Source organism: Monodon monoceros, unplaced genomic scaffold, assembly GCF_005190385.1.
Source record: "Monodon monoceros isolate NGI ecotype Baffin Bay Population unplaced genomic scaffold, NGI_Narwhal_1 Super_Scaffold_21, whole genome shotgun sequence".
NCBI classification, from domain to species: domain Eukaryota; kingdom Metazoa; phylum Chordata; class Mammalia; order Artiodactyla; family Monodontidae; genus Monodon; species Monodon monoceros.
This window is the reverse complement of record NW_021703778.1, coordinates 146,767,666-146,789,953: the sequence shown is the minus strand read 5'-3', so window position 1 is coordinate 146,789,953 and position 22,288 is coordinate 146,767,666. Positions and strand designations below refer to the sequence as shown.

Here is a 22,288-nt window from a genome sequence, read left to right as displayed (position 1 = left end):
GGTGCCTGGGGGTGGTGCAGGGGAGTGGACCTAACCCTCACGGTGACCTCTTCAACAGATGGTGGCTCCTGAGAAAACTGGAATTCAAAGAGGGAAATGACAGGACCTGGCCAGAGCCTGGTGAAGCCCGCTCCCAAGTCTGTGTTCCTTCCGCTACACTCCCTCAGTCAGGTCAGAGCACCTCCAACTACTGTACAAAGTGCAAGTTGCTTCTGCAACTTCTGGGCCTCATTCATGCAATAAACACTGCACATCCGGCACTTTGCTAGGCCCTGAGTTTAGAATACTGTGGTCCCAGCCCTTAAGGGGCGTACAGTCTATTTCCATTTGATAAAAATGGGGCTAAATGTACCTCCTTTGTAGGTTTACTAAAGAAATTAAAGCTTCTAGCTCCATGCCCCAAACCTGACCTAAAATTCTTCCTTTCACTGAACCCAAGCTTTTTCTACTAGCTCTAGTTCTACCCTCTAGGAGCCACTCTGTTCCCGTGACAGACCTTCACATGAAGATGGTATCACCGCAAGCGAGATCAGCAGGCAGGGACTGCGTGTGGAAAAGCCAGGCTGAGTTTAAGCCTGGACACCATCAAGCCTATCACACGTAGTCAGCGCAGATTCTCTCTCAACCCCGTCCACTCGCCGTCACACACCACTTGCTCCTAGGAGGTGATCTACCCTCATTTGTTCAAATCAACCTTGAGCATCTGGGTACCCACGTGGCAATCAAGTGCAAAATGCGAAGCTATGTTGCTCCACCACTCCCCCATCCATCCCAGAAATAACGCAAGGCACCGCCACCAAAATCTAAATGTCTGTTGGTGTTTCAAGGGGCTTCACGCAGGTGAGAACCAGTTTCTCTTCAACAGTGTGGCTTGCCGGGCTCACCAGGTTCGAGGAAGGAAGTGCCCTGGAAGGAAGCCAGGGCACTTTTCTGGATGAGAGGGACATTACGTGGCTTTCAGTGCTAATGACAGTTACAGTGCTGGAGACTTGCACAACCTCAGTAACCAAAAGAAGTACAGAAGCAGGAACCCTGTTTGCGAACATTTGCCCTTTAATTTGCATTTAAAATCAGTTTCTTTAAATATTTTAGTTACAAGTTCCGAATAGTGAAGACATAGGAGATGCTGCAGGCACTCAGTACTGGCTCCCACCCCTTCCCCCTACCCCAACCCCCAGGCCTTGCTTCTTCGCTCAAAATACAAATGGGCACCCTGCACTAAATAAATGGCTCCCTGTGTCAAGTGTCAGCAGCCTCAGGCCTGGACGCAGTTGGATACGAAGCGATGAAGCCCAGTAGCTTTCATGACAAGACGTGTGGATTTAACCATCCTCCAAAGAATTCCAATGATTGTGTCCAGACCCAAGGCAGTACCTCGTAGGTGACATCGGCCGTTTCCCCACTGTGTACTGGCATCTTGGGCTGGTTTCCACCACAATCCATCCTCTCCCAGACCTGTGTTCTGTGGAGGAAGAGCTAAGGCTCCGCTCCCTAAGGGCCATGATACAGGAAGGAACAGAACTGCCTCTTCAGCCCACAGGCTTAAACCAATGGAATTTAAAAGCTCAAGACAATGTGAGCCAGTCCACAGTATGCCTCCTTCACTCCAATCTCTACCAGGCGCCATCCAGCCCTCGGTTGTGACATGCTGTCTCCCTGCCAAGATGTGCTAGAATCTGCTCTAGATGAGAACAATGTGGTAGAATGGTCCCAGTGGTCTGGAAAGGTCAGCACAACCACAGCTGGGCGTGCTTGTGCCAAAACGGGTCTTCCTGGTACAAAGCTATGACGGAGAGGGTGAGGGCAGGCCGGGGCTCTGCTCCAGTCTCATTTACAACCTCTGACCTCAGAAGCTGTCCTCCCCCTCAACACTGCCTACCCATCCCCTGCCCCTCCAGATCCCCCAGCCTGTGCTCCTGGAAGAGGTAGAAGAGGCAGCTTGAAGTCAGTGACAGCTGAGAATGAAGATGCCATTTAAGAAGCAAAGCAGCACCTCCTGGCCTGTGGTCAATACCTCCACACGGGTGGAACCGAGTAAGGACGTGCACAGCCAGGACAGAGGTTGCTCCGAGCTTGGGAGGCACAGCACCCTCCTAGGCATCTCTGGAGAACAGACTTTCAAGAGATAGAAACTTAATCACATGGTCGCCGGCAGTTTCCCTATGGTATACTGGACGGGGGAGAAGCAAAATCATCTCAGCGGAGGGCTAATGGAGAAAGGCAGGAATATTAATGAGCATCCATTAAGGCTCTCTCTCTCCCTCAAGCCTAAGGAAATCAGATATTCGAGTGTAAGAGAACAGCGCAGAGAGGGAGAGAGCCTGGCAGGAACACCAAGAGACCTGTGACTGCTGGTTACATAGTGCCCTGGTTTCCTTGCTTGAGAACAACAGCATATGCCTGTCTGTCACCAGGCTAACCCGGGGCCCATGAGGGGACAGGGAGAAGACTGGTTTTCAGTTCCTGCATGGTTGATGTGTAGGGCGCATGGCTTCCTCCTACAGGTCCAATAGGAGGACTCTGGGATCCTCTACCGCTGCCTTGATTTTCCGGAGGAAAGTCACGGCCTCTCTGCCATCGATCAGCCGGTGATCATATGTCAGGGCCACGTACATCATGGGCCGCACCTCCACCTACAGAGAAGAGAGGTCGACAGGTTTGTCTGCCCCGTTGTCTGCAGCGGGGCAGAGAAAGCCCAGATCAAAGGGAAGATGACACAGCACAGCCCATAGTTAAGTTCCCAGTTGCAGAGCCTTTCCTGCTTTGCTTTGCTGCTTCTGGATATGTACAGTATATTCAAAGACCAAGCCCTACCCTGAGTGCAAAGCTCCCACACTCAAAGCTTAAATCAAGAAAACAGGAGTCTCCTTACAACTGCCTTTAAAAACACAAAACAAAAGAAAACAAAACACCATGCTCTGCCCTCTCACTTGTCTGCTGCCTACAGGGAAGTTCCTCTTCAGTTCTCGCTGCCTGCAGTTGCTTCTTTGGGGTTATAGTAACAACAAAAAAATTTTTTTTTATCCTGGGGTCCACAAATTCTCTGAAACTCTATGCAAAGTTGGGTGTATGAGCATTTTCAGGGAAGATCTATGATTTTTAGATTGAAAAAGGAGTTAGTGACCCAAAAAGGTTCTAAACGCAGGAGTCCCAGAAAACATTTTCCTACCAACATATCTTCTAGGGCCAGCTCCAGACCCTTTGCCCTCATTCCGTGAACTCCCAGAAAACCTCTAAGCCTCATCATTACAACTTGGCAGCTTGTAGATGGCTCTGCCCTGCTGTCCTCTGTTCCCCAGGAGCAAGGACCATGTCTTCAACTGTATCCCCACACTCTCTACAGCACCTAGAGAATGAAGCCTGTTGACTAGTCCCAGATGAAGGAGCAAGCCTTCTCAGCTCAAAGGTTCTCAAACTTGAACGTGCATCAGAATCATCTGTACTTTCTGCTTCGCTAGGTCTCGGAAGGGGTCCAAGAATTTGCATTTCCAACAAGTTCCCAGGTGCTGCTACTCCACACACAATTTAAGAACCAGTGCCTCAGCTAGTAATTAGAAACTAGGAGCTGCAACTTATGCCTGAAATTATAGCGAATCTTTTATAATGAGCATCTAGTTAGACTTACCTCTCCTTATCGCCTAGCTGCTAGGACATTAATGGTGATGTTCCCTACCTTGCCTCCCACGACCACTGGCCTATCAAAGATGGCATGCATGCCCAGGATGGCAGACTGAGGGGGGTTGATGATGGGCGTTCCAAAGAGCGAGCCAAAAACGCCTCCGTTGCTGATGGTGAAAGTACCACCATCCATATCTTCAATGGCAAGTTCATTCTTCCGGGCCTAAAAACAGATTTTATAATTGAAAGGTAAGGTCAACCCAGCTTTCTTCACCTAAAGGAAGTCCAGAAGGCTCATATCTAAGATCAACGATCCAAGGTCTAGCTTTAACGTGAAAGCATTCAGCTGAGATGCCTGTGACTAGTGCTCCACCAGGGGAAAGGACTTCAGAATCTTTTCTTTTCTGAGGTTTCCTCTGATGAGCTCTTCAGTCGTAAGAGCACGATAAGCTCCACCAGGAAGCTGTACTTCAGCTCTCGCTTGTGACTGCTGTTCACAGGGGCCACGCACTCCTTTCAGAAGAAAGTGACGCTCTAGCTCCCTGAGCATCGCTCACTGGCCCAGGCTTCCCCAGGCTCTCTTCCCTGACCTGCCCAGCAGCTCATACCATCCTTTCTATTTTACCTTCTCTCCCAGTTCACTGATGGTGCGCTCAATATCGCCATAATTCATAGTTTCCACATTCCTGATGACGGGAACCACCAGACCCTGATGAGAGTGAAAAGTTCTTTTCAGTTGCAAATTAATAGTACCCTTTATAGTTATAACTCTCTTGATTCAAGCCTACAGTCTCCCCTCTCCCAGAATATCCCCCAGACTCGTGATTAACAGAGTCTAAAATATTTAGGCTTGCCAGAGATAGAAGAATGTGGTATGGTCAAAAACAGGTTACTCTTCTAGTAACTCCCTTCTAAAAAGACAGAACTACAGGAAAGATCTCTCCCAGGGGTCTGCTTCTTCACACAGGTAAGGAGAGAGTCAAAGATCAGAGCTCCCCACTTCTTGCCCCAACATACCCGAGGCGTGGCCACTGCAACGCTGATGTCAATATAATCCCTATACACCACCTCTTTGGTTGTATCGTCAATCACTATGAGAGAGAAAACACACATTACATACAACTCCCCAGGCCTAGGCTAGTGAGGAAAAATTTGCATCATAGAGGAAAAATCCACGGTGCTTGGTACAGTGTGCGGTGACCAACTAGCACAAAACCCACCGCGTTACAAGTGGCAGCTGACACTCCTCTTACTCCCATGCCAGCCAACTGTAACTTCTCCCAAGTGCCCTGACTAAGCATGAGCACAGGAGCATCCGTTTCCTTGGCAGCCCTCAGAGGGATCAATACACAGGCTAACACAGGATAAGTATGTGCCAAAGTTCTTGTTAGCTAGCTCTACTCCAGCCCTCCCTTAGCTAACGGCAGGTTTAAAAAGTGTTCCCAAAAAGGGCAAATTAGTAAAGGAAGTGGAAGTGGGGGGATGGGGATGCTGCCCATTCTGCTGCCCACTCTCAACAAGGAGGCAAGCCTCTTTCTAGGAGACTCGGTAGGAAGCAGGGTGGTCTGGCTTTAACATGCTAGCCTGAGAGAGCAAACCAGCAGCTAAAAATTTAAGTCTGGTGCTCATGAGAAAATACAGGCTTGGGAATCTTTTTCATAGAAAGTCTGCATTGTATTACAGATAAGACACCCCGGAAAAGCATGTAAAGTGAGAAAGAGGTCAGGGGAACTCTGAGAAATGCCTACATGTATGTGTAGGCAGAAGCGATGGAGAGAGTCATCAGGAAGCATAAGAAGAATGGAAAAAATAAAGAGATACACATCGGGGTGAAACAAAGCCCTTCCACCCACCTTAGGGCACACCACTTGGCGGAAGGGACTAGGACTTCTATTTCTAGACCTTTAGGGACCCTGCACTGCTGAGGGTTGCAGAAGTGCCACTGTCCTCTCTAATCTTCCAGGGAACAGAGAATTGTCTCAATGGGAAAGAGAACTGCTTGTCAGGTCAACATTCCAATGATGTAGGTGAGCAAAAAGTAAGGAAAATGGGCACCAAGTCCAGGAAACAGGGGCCAGGCCCAAGGCCTCCCAATGAGGTCCACTGACCAGAAATCAAAGGTCACCCTGGAGCTATGCCAGGTGTAAGAGTCAGGTCCCAAGATAATAGGGCTTGTGGGAAGGTGGGCATCAGCCAGAACACAAGTCTCCACACTGACACGAGAAGCCTGGATTGCTGGGCTGGCTCAGAACTGCCTGTCACCACAGCAGCTGCCAAGCTGTGCACTGTGAAGATAACCTGTTCTGTCCAGCTAGGGGGGAGGAAGTAATCATGATGTCCATTTGGGAAGGTGAGTCAAGAAATCCCCAGGTAAGGTACTCAAGTTTTCACACGTATGAAATAAGAAGTCTTAGTCTGTCGACCGCCGTCTTTGTGTCTGTGAGCAGGTGTGTGTTTACACTCACACCTCCCAGGACCTCTGTGATTCTAGCCACCACAAACTCACCTGCATTTACAACAGGCTGCTCCTGCAAGGCAAAGGCTGAGGCCTTCACGAATGCCGACATGAAGCCTAGTTTGAGGTTATGTTTCTTCAGAAAAGCATCTTTGTGCCGAGACCTCATCTCCTGGATGTTACTGCAAAGACACATTAACATTACAAAACAAACTGACCACAAAAGAAGACTTTCATACTGGTTTCTAACTCTGTGTACACAGCTGCGTAAGCTTTATTCCCTTACTGTGGACCATCTACCTAAATTCAAGTTTTGAAATAGTCCACTAGAGGTCAACACAATAACTTTATTCCTTTACAAAACCTGGACCCGAAGGAATCGGATCCAATCTGTCTTTAAGGTATATTGAGCCCTTTACAGGGCTCCTTTGTGTTCCAGAAGTCAAAGATTTCAGTTACAGACAATATGAACGAGAGCTCAGACAGCACACCAACATTCTCACCCTGGACAAGAAAGTGACTTCCAGCTACACTAAAATCATGAGCCATCCACACCGAAAAAAGTTTTTTTTTAAGCATAAACAAAGTCTGCAAAATAAGCACCATTCTTTTTATCTCATTTATTTTCAAAATACCACCAAACCTGATTATGACTTCCTTGTGACATTCCTCCTGTCTCCTAACTAGTGAAGATGAAATAAACCCCAAAGCCCCACAGGTGCATGGGCTTCATGGGAGCAAAAGCAGTCATGACTATCTGTGGATGGGTATAATCCAGTGTTGTTTCAGGCTCACGAGAAAGTCAGTAGATTCATTCATCTCCCCAGAGTTAGCAGTTCCATCCGCTTGTTCCTTCTACCATTTTTTTTTTTTTTTTTTTGCGGTACGTGGGCCTCTCACTGCTGTGGCCTCTCCCGTTGCGGAGCACAGGCTCCGGACGCGCAGGCTCGGCGGCCATAGCTCACGGGCCCAGCCGCTCCGCAGCATGTGGGATCTTCCCAGACCAGGGCACAAACCCGTGTCCCCTGCATCAGCAGGTGGACTCTCAACCACTGCGCCACCAGGGAAGCCCCCGCTTGTTCCTTCAAACAGGTACTAACACCCACCACACGTGGGGGTCAATGCAGGGCACCAAGATATAAAGATAATAAAGACACAGTTCCTGCTGTTAAGATTAGTTTGATGGACGTGGTTTCCCTGGTATTTAGAAAAGTGACCATGTGTGGACCTAAGCTTTTTAAAGTACAAGCAGCAAGGCCCCTGAGAAGCCTTTGCAAGGTGACCAGTCTTTGTTCCTTCGGGGCTGGTTTTTCACATACATACAACACATGTGCAACAGAGTTAGTGGGAAATGGCTTTCCCATCATTTTGCTGCAGAAACCTCTGTATTTATGGGAATACAGTTCCGTGATGGAAATCGAATTTAACTTTATCTTAGGCCCAAATGCTCAGTTCTCCCTTTCTCTCTATAATGGCCTAATTTGGCATTAGCACGAAAGATAAGATGATATAACTTTAACTCCCCCCTTTAGACCTTTTGTTTTTTAAAAGGGAAGTTTTCCTAGGGAGACTGATTGGTTTTAAAATGTTTTGTTTTCCTGAGTCTAACCTCATTTAGTGCTAGGATTACCACCCTAAAGACATTACTGGTTCCCAAGACACAAGAGCTGCAGAAGAGGGAAAGAGAAGTGATAAACATCTCTGCTCTCAAAACTGCCCAAATGCTATTGTCTGGTCATTAAGTAGTTTCTATTTCAGAGCTCTGCCCTTGCAGGCAGAGGCTGGGACAACAGGGGAGAGGAGAAGGTCTCAGAAAGGCCCCTTATGGGTTAGCTGATCAGTGCAAGACCCAAAGGGCACTCAATCTAAACCAGATTACTGACTGCAGTAAGACCCCAGGCCATCATTAAGTGACACTTCGATTAGCTGCTGAAAGGAGATCCAGCTATTGTACTTACCTTCAATCAAAGCTGTTGGGCCAACTGCATCTTTCAAGGCCACAAATATTTACATGTTTTGTCTTAAGGAATTGGGTAGAATTTCAAAGCCCAATTCGATTTGTGTACAATTTGGCCCTAATGCACTGAAACATAAGCTGCAGCCCTTGTGATTCATTAGTCAAGGTCCTTCCCTACATCCTATGGATAGGAGAGAAATCTTTGGCTTGAATGACATCCAGTCTTTTGGGAAGCTTCACAATAGAATGTATGACATCTGGTGAAATGGGCCACAGAGTCCTACTCTGTGAGTGCCACAGCACACTCCCCTCTCTACACTTCTCAGACCCCTTCCAAAGGAGACCAATTTCCTTAACGAAATGTAGATTCACAGACTAAACACTTCGGACAAAAATAAAAAACAAAGAGGTGACCTGAAGACTTGATGATTTTACCTCCTGTATTAATTATGAACTCTTACTCTGCCACTTAAAACATTCTGAAGTATGGATCCAACTTTCTTTACCATTCTTTCTTACACATATTTCTCAAAGCGATTGTTTCTCAAATGTGTCATGTACTTTCCTGTCTGTGCCAGGTCCATATTGTTAACATCTTCTGGAATGACCTTCCTCCACTATGTCAAAGTGCTAGTCGTTCTTTAAGGTCTATTAAAAATCTCTTTCCTCCAGGAAGCCTTTCCTGATCCCTACCTCCACCCTGTCACCTCATAAACAAATGATCTCATTCTCTTCTCCACTTCATACGTTTTGTATCCTCCTGATACTGATACTAGAGATTTTACTTTCTATTTATCTAAGCAAGATGGTAGCTCTCTGAAGGTAAGGGCTCTTTTTCACTCATCTTTGCACCCCCCTCAAATATAGTATCATATACTGTGCACAGTAAGCACTCAAAAACTGTTTGTTGACTTTAACTACATTCTCTTCCCTACAGTCCTGACACCTATAAACATCAAAGTCTTGAAGAAGATAAGTGAGTCAACGATTAGCTCACTACAGAAATGGGTATACTGAATTAGCCCCTCTGGTTAATTCTGAAGTTTTTCTTTAAAAGCACAACTTGCTTCCCATTTCATTATCAAAGCTGGGAAAGGTGAAAGGTACGACAAGCCTATGCCTTTCCACCCACTCAATTCTGAGTCGCTTAGGAACACACATAAGGAGCAGTCCCAGTGAGAAGGAAGCAGGATGTGGCGCCGGACTCTGGGCACGCTGTCAAGTGATTCTGTATCCCTAGGGGAGCCTTGTCAGCCTGGATGCCCTATCTCTACTTGTCAGCTCGACAGTAGTCATTAGATTTTAAGACTATTACCAGCCTTGTTTATCAGAAATCACAAGATTCAGGTATAAAATAAAAGGCTAAGTTTTTTAGGTCACAGAGGAGGCAGGCACAGTATTAGGAAAGTCAATTAGAGAGTGAAACCAGTGGGTCACTCTGTATAAGTCAACAAGCACTGCAAAGAAGTACTTCTTTCCTGTTAAGTTAGTTTTGGAATCAGCACTAGGTAGGGACTTGGGCAAGTTCAAGTGTTCTCCAAGAAAATGGGCACAGGGAGGAAGAGGACTAGAGCTCTCACCTCATGTCAATCTCATTGAAAGTGGTAAGCATTGCGCAGGTATTCTGAGCCTCCTTCAGACGCTGAGCAATGCGCTGCCGCATCCTATTCATTTTCTCCTGAAAGGGAAAGTGGGACAAGTATTGACCACCTGGTCTCTCTGGACCTAACCCTTCGCACTTAGTCTGAGGGAGCACTGGGCTTGCTAGGAGTGGATAAGGACAGACTGTAGTATCTAAATACAGGGAGAGACAGGCTTCCTCTTTCCTGTGGTGGCCTTGCTCCTCTGTGCAAGAACAAGGAAACACAAACTACCCACTCAGATGTGCCTGAAGTTTGACCAAGAATAGAGGCCTACAACAAACACATGAAAAGATGCTCAACATCACTAATCATTAGAGAAATGCAAATCAAAACTACAATGAGGTTATCACCTCACACTAGTCAGAACGGCCAACATCAAAAAATCTACAAATAATAAATATTGGAGAGGGTGTGGAGAAAAGGGAACCCTCTTACACTGTTAGTGGGAATGTAAATTGATACAGCCACTATGGAGAACAGTACGGAAGTTCCTTAAAAAACTAAAAATAGAACTACGATATGACCCAGCAATCCCACTACTGGGCATATACCCTGAGAAAACCATCATTCAAAAGGAGTCATGTACCACAATGTTCACTGCAGCACTATTTACAATAGCCAGGACATGGAAGCAACCTAAGAGTCCATCAACAGATGAATGGATAAGGAAGATGTGGCACGTATATACAATGGAATATTACTCAGCTATAAAAAGAAATGAAATTGAGTTATTTGTAGTGAGGTGGATGAACCCAGAGTCTGTCATACAGAGTGGAGTCAGAAAGAGAAAAACAAATACCATATGCTAACACATATATATGGAATCTAAAAGAAAAAATGGTTCTGATGACCCTAGGGGCAGGACAGGAATAAAGACGCAGACGTAGACAATGGACTTGAGGACACGGGGAGGGGGAAGGGTAAGCTGGGAAGAAGTGAGAGAGTGGCATGGACATATGTACACTACCAAATGTAAAACAGATAGCTAGTGGGAAGCAGCTGCACAGCACAGGGAGATCAGCTGGGTGCTTTGTGACCACCTAGAGGGGTGGGATGAGGGTCAGAGACGCAAGAGGGAGGGGATATGGGGATATACGTATGCATATAGCTGATTCACTTTGTTATATAGCAGAAACTAACACGACACTGTAAAGCAGTTACACTCCAATAAAGATGTTTAAAAAAAAAAAAAAAAAGAATAGAGGCCTCGGATATGGTTTGATTTAAAAACCAAAACCAATTTATGGAAGAGTGTGGGGTAGGGCTAGCCAGCCCAAGAGTCACTGCACAAAAGGAAATTTCTGGTAATAAAGACTTGCACGAGAACAGCTACTGGTGGAATGGAAACTCAGAGGCACAAACTTTTGAGGCTATAGTATTTTTAGGAGGTATTCTCAGGCAGAGGAACCCACCCTCTTGACCATACTTCCTTGAGGTCTTATGTCTGCTCCTGACTGCCACTGGGTAGCCCTCAGCTAAGTATCCCGGAAGTATAGGAATAGAGCTCAGTAAACCACCTCTCTGAAGTATGCGTTATCATGGGAGGGAAGGGATGCATCACTAGGCTACCATCCTCTGCATATATCTTACTCACCCACAGCATTTCACTGCTGGCATAACAAAGTGGGAAAAACCAACGGACAAGTGTTCAGAAGACCTCTGGTTCTAGTCCTGTCATTTGACAGTCATGTCACTGAACAAGTCGCATCCTAAACTCAATTTCCTTGTCAAGGCCAAGGGAATCAGCTGCCAGCCATTCAAACGTAGGCAGAGCATACCCACTCCATTAATCTCAGCACTGCCCCTCGGCTTCTTTCTTGGAAGTGGTCCTCAGAGACTCACCCGATGTTCTGAACGCAGACCTGTGCCAGCTCCTGGCTCAGCTACTGGAGGGGCAGCAGTGGGTTTTACGGCAGACACTGAAAATGAAGAAAGGGTACACTGCATCAGAAAATGAGAAACATTTACTTGAGTACATGCCAGTGCTTTCATACTGTACTGTCACTTAATCTTCAAGATATGCTGAGGTGAATTAGTATCATTCCTACTTCACGAACGATCTGCTCAGAGAAGTTAAATAACTAGCCTAAAGTCACACAGCTATACACTCAGCTAAAAAGCTGAGATGCAAACCCTTTGTATCAGGTCTTCTGATACAAAGTCTATAATTCTTTCTACAAAGCAGACAGTGGAGCCTGTTCAGAGCCGTAATTAGTCTTAGACTGTGAGGGAACATGACATAAGATGAGATGTTGTTCTCCCACATAAAGACACGTGGGAGCCAGAGGCTTACCTGGTTTGCTAGTGAGAGGTTGTGAGGGCGAGGGCACTGGTGGCATCTGAGTGGGTATAGATGCTGCAGGGGGAGGAGGAACTGCCGATGCTGCAGGTTCTGCTTTTGGGGCTGCGGCAGCAGGAGCTTCGGCTGGCCTGGCCTTAGCAGGAACAGCTGAAAAACAGGAAAAATAGATGCCATTGGCACTATCTGGAATGGAAAGCAACCAAACTGCAGATACTAAGTAGAATTTAGCAGCAAAAGCTCTATCTCCAATCAATTAACAAATGCTTCCTGAGTATTTGCTATACATGTAAAGCTTTGAGATACACAGAATGATTTAAGGCACTATGCTTCTATTCCCCAGGGCTCCTAGATGTCCTACATTAGATAACTGACTTAATTCAGCTGCCTTCCTGATTTCACAAATATCTACTGATCATCAAATTCAGCCAGTACTTTCAAAGCACCTACTGAAGTCCATGGTAATGTAAACTTCAAAGCAAAAGAAACCCAGGTAATTTAAGATGTTAAAATACACACATAAGAGCAACACCTTTCTAGTTATGGTAATACTGATCGTCTCCTCTTCTATTTTAACATCCCATGTGGGAGAATACTCTTAACTATTAAAACTTAAAAGTTTAAATAATCAAGGGCACATTTAGACTGAAGACTTCAAAGCATTTTATCTAGGGTAACTTTATAAACCAATGAGGTGGTCAAGCAATATAAATATTTTTGATTTTACCAATTTGGACATCACATCTGGGTTTACATTTAAATTAGAAGAACATTCTCTTAAGGAATGATCAGAAGATGAAATTCTCCAACTAGAAGAATCAATTTTATCCCCTAGCCTTCTACTGTATGTTGTTTCCATTCTGGGCTTCTGGTCTTGCCCTGATCAATCGTAACGATGCAATCTACCATCTTTCTGCTTAACTATCTTAACAATGAAAAAAATACTTTAGTAGTTACAGCATTTAATTAAGAATCAGAAAGTTCTTTTCTAATCTCTAATACTGGCTGTGAGATCCAGTACAAATTCCTTTCCTTATTTCTCATTTCTTCCCAAGAGAAGTCCAACCCTCCCTAAAAAATGTTATGAGAGAATAGATATGAAAAAACTACACCAAATTCTCTATAATAGACAGGATGAAATACTACTTTTCATTTTAGAAGAGTGGCTCCCAGCCCTAGCTGTGTATCAGAATCACTTGGAGAGCGTTAAAAACAACAACAACAATGAAAACTATGATAAGATAACCAGGATCTGAAAACCCCAGATTTAATATATCAGAATCCCTGGGACTCAGAATCTAGGCATTTGTATTATTTTTAAAGCCTCCATGTGACTCTGACGCCGGGGCTGGGGTGGGGGAAATCACTGTCTTTAGAATCTTCTTCATTCCTATTTAAGAAAAGGTCCAGCACAATAAAGAACAGAGTATTATGAGCTTTATTTTTTTTAGTACCCTTTTCTTCTAAAACTTGACATTTAAAGTTCACAATATAAATAGCTCCCCTCTTACTGCCTCAAAAAGGGCAGAGGGAATGCCAAATGGTCTTTGAGGTATCAAGGAATTAGTATATTATGCTCAGCCCCAGTTCCAAGGGGGAACACTGGAGACCTTGACAACCAGGAGAACTTCTTTACCGCCAGTTTTCCTGAGTGTGAAAAGAGGAGTGCCTCCTTCTACTTTTCCCCCATCAGGTACCAAAAGAGCTTCAATCATGCCATTTGCTGGTGATGGAACCTGCACAGATGTCTTGAAAAGAAGACAGATGGAGAAAGAGTCCAAATTTTTACTCAGCATTAGAAAATTAATTGTATAGAATCTCAAATGAGTCACAAGAGTTGCAACACAGATACACAAGACCCTGTATATAGAAACACCAAGGCCACACTTTCAGAGTAAGAGTAATCAATGCTACTGTGAAGATTCACCCTTTCTGTCCTTTCTCAGAACACTAAAGCAAGATTCAGTTAATGTGTTTCCAAGTGATACATAAAAACAACTGGAAACAGCTCATGCACACACACACAAAAGCTATAAAACTAAAGCTATTAAAGTACATAGTACATACACCTAGAACAATCTAAAATTAAACTTTTAATGTTTTCTTTTTAATGAGCTATTCCAACAATTTTACAACTGAGGCAGTTAAAAATGATCTATAACCAACAGTTAAGTCCCTGTTCCTTTCATTAGGTTAAGAAACCAAGGGGAGACCATGAAAAGTTGGTACTAATAGGACAAGCCTACCTTGTCAGTTTCAATCTCACAAACCACTTCATCTTCTGCAACTGTGTCTCCAACAGCTGAAAAGATAGTCAAAGGCTACCTCTTAGGGTGCAGGGGGGAACCCTCCAGTAGCCACAAAATCCCCACTGGCAGGTGTGTTACAAGACCCCTTTCCTAAAGCCAGGGGAAAGTACACTGCAGGTAAAGAAAAGGGTGGAGCCGCTGATTATCGTGGGGGTAAAGGGGACTTTTCAAAAGTATTTAAACTTAAGAAGTGAGAAGGCACTAAATCTTACCTTTCTCCCACCTGACATCCCCTTCTGTGACAGATTCTGCAAATGCTGGGGTTTTGACTGTAATCACATCATCCTCTAGGAAAAGAGGGGGAAAAAAAAATCACATAGTCCACAGTTCTCCTTTTTAATTTTTTTCTTTAATTAAATTCAGTCAATTGTTGTTCTTCCCATTAAAACTCCATTCCCAATAGGGTAGGGAGCTGAAGGTACTTACTGCACACAGCTGTAGTTCTGAAAAAGCGAACAATGAAGACACTACCGCTGTTAATGCTAGAAAACAAACATAAAAGTAAACTCCTTTAACAGGTGATTCACTCACATTTTAGTCTAGATAAAGCATCACAGGTCACCTTCCCTTTTTTATTTTCATTTTTTAAATTTTTATTGGAGTATAGTTGATTTACAATGTTGTGTTAGTTTCTGCTGTCAGCAAAGTGAATCAGTTATACATATATCCACTCTTTTTTAGATTCTTTCACCTTCCCTTTATTTTTTATTATTATTTTTTTTTTTTTTTGCGGTACGCGGGCCTCTCACTGTTGTGGCCTCTCCCGTTGTGGAGCACAGGCTCCGGACACGCAGGCTCAGCGGCCATGGCTCACGGGCCCAGCCGCTCCGCGGCATGTGGGATCCTCCCGGACCAGGGCGCGAACCCACGTCCCCTGCATCGGCAGGCGGACTCTCAACCACTGCACCACCACGGAAGCCCCACCTTCCCTTTAAATCAGTGATTCTTGACTAGGAGTGCCCATCAGTGTTACCTGGGAGAACTTTTTCAAAGCATACATGTCTAGGCCCCATTCCCAGAGATTCTGACTCAGCATGTCTAGAGCAAAGCCTGGATGACTTGGGTGCCTTAAACAGTGAGTCCCTTGGGTGAGTGAAATGTGCTGCAGTGAAATGCCAGCTCTCCCAGAACAGATCTAGTTTGGGTCTTTGAAGGAAAAGATAGCATCTTGGCCCTTTGCATACCCACCAAAAGGACTCAGCTTCCTGATGACGTTTTTTTCTTAACTAAATGCAAGTAAGATAAATTGTGTGCCCTCAGGGTACATGCCACTGTGCCACATACAACAGAATTTCTGTCCACACGATTATAGATTTATATAGGACAGCAAGATGAGACAGTTAACAAGTAAAACAAGGTGTTATATGCAAAACAAACAAACAAACAAAACACCAAAAAACTGATACAGTATCTCCTCATCTGTTCTCTTGCCAGGAGGCAGCATATCAGTCCATTCTGGACTCATTCAAGAGGACCTTCAAAAGAGCAAGGTAGGGCTTCCCTGGTGGCGCAGTGGTTCAGAGTCCGCCTGCCGATGCAGGGGACACGGGTTCATGCCCCGGTCTGGGAAGATCCCACATGCCGCGGAGCGGCTGGGCCCAGTGAGCCATGGCCGCTGAGCCTGCACATCCAGAGCCTGTGCTCCGCAACGGGAGAGGCCACAACAGTGAGAGGCCCGCGTACCGCGGGGGGGGAAAAAAAAAAAAAAAAGCAAGGTATTCTTTGATATAACACTAACTTTAAATAATGTAAACTGGAGAATATTACCTTGTATGCACAAAATCATTAATAGTGGTTACCACTGGAGAGTGGGAAACGTAGATATATATGGTATCTATGGTTATCTGTTACATACACACACATTTTGGAAGAGTGATTTGGACTGATGGGGACTTTCACTTTCTACACTTCAGGATTGTTTGAATATTCTACCATAAGCATCTTTATAATAGAAAAGTATAACAGATTTAAGTTGCCTTTTGATATTTTTATTTCTATAATTTCAAAATAACTATAAGGTCTATGTAAAATCAAGGGGAAAATGTATGTTATTAAAAAAATACAGAACACAAAGTGTTCTGCCAACAGTTTACAACCATGTATAGTACATGTTCGTAGGCAAGAACTAACAGGTAATGTATAAGTGCAGAGACTGCTCTTTGAGGACACCCGAGAACATGGAGCACTGGCTGCCTCTGGGAAGAGAAACTTGGTGGCACCGGAGAACAGGAAAAAATCTTCTCATGGACACTCATTTTACTTCTGAACCATGTAAATTTATAAGCTATTAAATAACATAAAATGAAAAATAGTTTTACAATAAAAGATTTTTAAGCAAAATGGGTACCTTATTCATGAATAAAGACAATATACGACACAAAAACAGTTATTAGATTAGAGTAATACCCTAATGTGTGATCCTTATCCCTCAAAGTTTAGGGTATTTTAAAATAATTTACTTTTGAACAGTTATTTACTGCATTTACTGCATAGGATTTGTGGCTGCTCCACTTTTCATTTAAACTGCAGATGAGTAACACATTTTGAATCTCCCTAAATAACTTTTAAATTACAAAGTATTAGATGTTAACAGTAGAATACTTAGAAACAGCAAAAAGAACATTTACAATGGGATTGTGCTTGTAATGCACAGTGAAGAAGGAGCCAATCTGCTCACACTTCATTTTGAAGATCCTACCTGTAGAGAAAATAGCTTGACAGCTGCTCAACAGGTAACTAAAGAGCATCCTCTTACCACCACCCTGAAAATACTTGGAATGCAAAGTAGCATTAAGCAACATTCATAAGCAGAAGTTAATCTGAAACACACATGGGTGGCCTTTCCCCAAACTTTGCATTATGCAATAATAGCATTCCCTCTGAACTAGGCAAAGTCCCATGACTCAACTGACTAGTCTGCTTTTACTGTTTTTAAAATGAGTAACCATGCAACCAAACAGATGCTCTTAATCTCCACAATAAATGTAACCTCCAGTCCCTCAGCTTCACTTGTATCCAACCAGAATATTTAGGAGCACCTTTCTATATCTATTCCCATAAAAAGAGGATTCCAGCTTCACTTTCATTATAATCTAAACACCTCAGGATAGACACACTCCTGGTCCAGCACTTAACACGGGGCTGAAGCTCAAGCACATGTCATAAATTAACATCAAGATTAGGTAGAGGGACTCAACATAACCAGCTTGATTACTAGGCTTGCAAGACAGTTAAGAAAGCAGATGGTTCAACTGGTGTCTTAAATACCCCATGTCCACATATCTGTGCTTCCCAGTGATACTTACACAGTCTTCCTGCTGTCAGGGTAACCTGGTCCCTGACATAAGGAGATCCCTGCAAGAAACAAAACAACTCTTAACCAACAACTCTTTATCTTATACAGGATACCTGCTGGGAATGGAAAAGAAGTCTGTTCACCCCCTAACTCTGAGGTAGAACAGGATCAACAGCAGGCAACAACATAATCTTTATCACACAGAGTCCTGCTTCTTAAACTTTTCCACCATAGCAATAGTAACGGCAGAGAACAAGAGGCATGTGGGACTTCGGGTGGGAATGGCTTTGAGGAAGAAAGGGGAGAATTCTATAATCTTATTTATCTTAAAACTCATAAACTTTCATTACCCCTTTATGTTTTCATAATAAAATGCTCTACTCCCCACGACTTCAAATACAATTGAAGCTTGAAAAAGACACATGATGGCTTATCCTGTGACTACATATAGCCTAATCAGAGAAGCAGTGGGAATGTTTGATCTGAGTTTGTTTCCCTGGTTACTTAAAACGCACTGAGCAGGAAGTCTTGTTGCCTGAACCCCAGTAGCAAAGACTAGGCTACTTCAGGCCTAAGGTCTCCAGCTTGCTCTAGGACCGAGCAAATCATTGTCCCTCCTTTCAGTTTATTGTCTTCCTACACTCTTCCCGAGACCTTCCACTCTGGTCATACTCAACAAGGTGGGAGCTCCTTTCTGCCCCACCAATTGTCCTTATCACAGATAACTGCACTTCTTCAACTGACAACTAATTACTACATCTGCTTCACCTGATTATATTCTTTCATGTGTCTTATTTTTTCAGATCTATTAACAACTCTTTCTGAACCACGGGCACGGTAAACACCAAATGGGAGACAATTCTCTCTTGTGCCCACCTCCTTACAAACACCCCCAGGGTTTCAGAGGCAAGTTAAGTCACCTCTATATCCAGTAACCAATGATGTTGCAGTACAAATCCCAAACACAGCATATATTTGAGCTAGAACAGTCAGCAGCCCTGACTGATTTTTGGAACCCTAACTCCAATTTAGAGTTCATCCTATAGCAAGTTTCATTTGTACAGCATTTAAGAGTTTATAAAAAGCTTTCACGTAATGACCTCATTTTGATTTTTGTGTCTCACAACTCCCTGAAGTGGAACGGCCATCTGCCATTACTCCCGTTTCATATATAAACAGGGCTTCTGGAGGTTAAGTGACTAGCCCAAGGAGAAGCCCTGAACCACAACGCACACCCCAAATACAAGGCTTCTCCCATTGTCCTGCCAATCTATGAAGTGGAGAAAATGTTTATTGACATTTTTCAAAATTCCAAGTTAAAAAGTTTATTACTGAGAGTCCACTATGAGCGAACACTGTGCTAGGTGCCTATGATCTCATGACTCTAAGGATAAAGTCCAAAAACTTTCCATATTCCTGTCCAGCCCTCCCAGACAGGCTTCCTTTCCATTTCTATGACCGGTCAAGTCTCTTCCTGCCTGAAAACCTTTGCACAAGCAATCCCCTTTGTTTAGAATATCGTTCTCCTGGCCAACTCCTATGTATTCTTCAAGACTTAGCTTAAATGTCACTTCTTTGGGGAAGCCTTTACTGACGTTGCCACCACACTCTCCACCCTCCCAAGTCTGGCTACATCATCCCATCCTCTCATTACACTCCACTTCTCCTTTATAGTAATCACAATGTAATTATGTCCTTAGATATGCATAAATATTTATTTGTTTTCTCTCCAAGCAGCCCCTAAGATCCTGGAGGGTAGAGACCACCTCTATCCCTGTCACGTAGCACACTGCCTGGCATGTAGTAAGAATTCAATAATCTGTTGATTATATGAGTAAATGATAACATGGTGGGTTAGGAGTTCGGGCTGAGGAATAGGCAGACCTGGCTTAACCAACAGTTGGCTGCGTGACCTTGGTCAAGGCACTTAACCTCTCTTAAGTCTTGAGTTATACATTTGTAAAATAGAGAAAACACCTCTTTTACTGTTTCTTGATGATTAACTGAAAAAATGCACAGAAAGCACTCAGAACAATGCCTGGCACACAGAATGCCCACAATAAGATCAACTCATTCAACAAATACTTATGCCACGCATATAAAGAACTGTTGAGATAAAACCTAAATTCTCGGTAGTCTCCATGCCATCTTCTATCTCATGCCACTCTCTCGCTCAACTAAAATGCTCTGGCCAAACCACCCTTTTTCCAGTTCCAAAATACTGCCAAGCTTTTCCCTCCTCAGGGACTTTGTACATGCTATTCTCTTTCTTTCTCCTGCTTTTCATCCGGCTGGCCTGTCACATCCTCTGGGTCACAGCTTTAGTGTCCAGCTTCGTATGTTTCCTTCTCAGCATTTAACCAAGATTCACGATAGTTCACTTGTTTAGCAATTTACATTTTGTCTTTACCACTAGACTGTAAGCTCCAGGAGGGCGAGAACCCGTCACTGCTGGATCCCTTGTGAGGGCCTAGCATGGTGCCTGACACTCAGCAGATACTGAGTAGCTAAGTGCCAAATGAATAAATGATAGCTGTTATTAAACAACACCTGTTTCACTTCTATCTATCTGAACACGATGCGAAGAAACACAGGCACCCCGATTTCCTCGCATACTGCTCTGCCCAGGAGGAGAGCATTTTAGGTGACGGCAAGGGCAGAACTTACCAGGCAGGGAACGTCTCCCTAGAGGGCAGTTCCCCTGTTGAGAAAGAAGACATTATCGACGTCACCCAAGACGAAAGGGGAGAATAAACAGCTTTCTCTTTCAAGCACAGACTCAAAGCTGCCCAGGTGCCGGTGACAGGCGAATCTCATGACTCCAAAAGGTAAAGGCAACAGCCTGGGCGGGCTCTCAGTCCGTCAGCACACGGGGCCTGCCAAACTATCTCAACTTCCCAACCGGATTGATATCCACCAACTTAAACAGAAAGGAAACGGGCCCCCGAATACCGTCGGGGCTTCCGCGGCGCCTCCTCCCGAACTCTGAGTCTCGTGCGGGGGCGAGCGCGGCCCTAAGGCGGCTCCTCCGCCCGCGCGGAGGGTGGGGTCCAGCAGGGGACGGGGCGCCGGCTGTCTCGGGAAAGCGACGGGCCGGTGAGCTCCGCCAGACGGCCCCGAGGGCAACAGCGGCTCTGGGCCGCCCAGCCCGCGGCCTCCGAGTCCCGGTGCCCTTGGTGCCCGGCCTGGCCGGGGCGCCACGCCCCTGTCCCCAAGCCGCCCGTCCGCCGCCGGCGAGTTTCTCACCCGCCGGGGCCCCGGCCCGGCCGTACCATACCTTCTGGAAGGCGGAGACCGAGCGGCTGAACGCCCGGGACAGGAAGCGGGACCGGGACAGCATCGCGGCACCGGCGGTGGCGGAGGCGGCGGAGCGGAGGGCAGGCGGACACCGGATATAGGGCCCGGCAACAACCGGAAGTGGGGCGGGCCGCGGCACCCGCCGCTCGGGGAGGGGTGTTCGGAGCGAACCACTGGCGGGCGGGGGGAACCGACGGGCAGCGCGGAGTTGCCACCGCTTCAAGCCAGCTGTCCGCGCTGGTGAGGCTGCCGCGCTGCCAGCCGGCCGGGGCCGGTCCTCCCGAAGGTGCCCCTCTGTCCTGGCACCCAGGGGCACCGCGCCGTTCCTCCTCTGCACTACCGGAAAAGAGCCGAAGGCGGCATGGGCTTCGGACTCGGACCTTGGCAGACTTGCCTGCCTTATCTTACACTTGTGTGGCCTTGGGCAGGTGACATTGCCTTCCTAAGCCTCAGGTTCCTCAAATATTGAAAAAAGCAATAATCACTTGCCTCGCTCCCTAACACCGGAACAAAGAAACAGAACCCCAAGGAAGCTCTAAAGGGCTCCTATTGCCCTTTAACCGAGCTGAAGATCTTCACCAAGTAGGCTTACTTCTGCATCCACATCTCCTGATCTGCCATAGTGCCAACTCAAACTGTCTCCAGCTGAGCTAATTGTTCCCCATACATCCTGTACATTTTGAAGGCCATTCATTTGTCACTCTACCCCCAGAATATAAAATCCATAAGATTAGGGACCTTGTCTGGTTCACTGATGTATCCCCAGCAATTTTTTAAAATTACAGTTTTATTGCGATATAATTGACATGTAGCACTGTGTAAGTTTAAGATATACAGCATAATGATTTATGTGTATCATGAAGTGATTATAACAAAAAGTTTAATGAACATCCGTTGTCTCATATAGGTACAAAATTAGAGAAATTAAAAAAATTTTTTTCTTGTGATGAGAACTCATGACTTATGCTCTTAAAAACTTTCATATATAACATACAGCAGTGTTAATCTATCATGTTGTGCGTTACCTCCCTAGTACTTATTTATCTTATAACTGGAAGTTTATACCTTCATCCAATTCCCCCACCTCCCTCACTTCTGGTAACCACAAATAAGATTTCTTTCTCTATGAGTTTGTTTGCTTGTTTTTGAAGTATAATGTATCCCCAGCACTTAGAACAGAGATTGTCACAGTTTAGGTGTGCAAAAAATATTTGTGGGTTGAATTTGGGCCTCCCAGCTTTGGGCAGACCATGCTTCAAAGTGAAAGCAGGTAACACTCCCTCTACTCTTTAGTTTATCCTCCCCTTAACGCCCCAGGCCCCTGAGTATCCACTTTTATAGTTTGCCTTCCTAATAGAAAAGGTGTTCTATAAGCTTCAGTTTGAATTAAGAATGAATGAATGAATGAGCCACTT

The 22,288-nt window shown here is 45.0% G+C and overlaps 1 protein-coding gene across 1 annotated transcript; it reads right to left on the bottom strand.

The window, feature by feature from the left end:
• Nucleotides 1-1,035: 1,035 nt before the first annotated feature.
• DLST (dihydrolipoamide S-succinyltransferase) lies at nt 1,036-20,991 on the bottom strand. Its single transcript, XM_029238371.1, has 15 exons — nt 20,854-20,991; nt 20,244-20,277; nt 17,587-17,635; nt 14,708-14,763; nt 14,494-14,568; nt 14,219-14,274; nt 13,609-13,720; nt 11,967-12,122; nt 11,516-11,592; nt 9,611-9,708; nt 6,125-6,255; nt 4,636-4,709; nt 4,244-4,327; nt 3,674-3,841; nt 1,036-2,633 (listed from the first exon to the last, which is right to left on the bottom strand). The coding sequence occupies exons 1-15, from the start codon at nt 20,914-20,916 to the stop codon at nt 2,499-2,501; spliced, it is 1,368 nt and encodes a 455-aa protein (XP_029094204.1). The 5' UTR covers nt 20,917-20,991; the 3' UTR covers nt 1,036-2,498.
• Nucleotides 20,992-22,288: the final 1,297 nt, after the last annotated feature.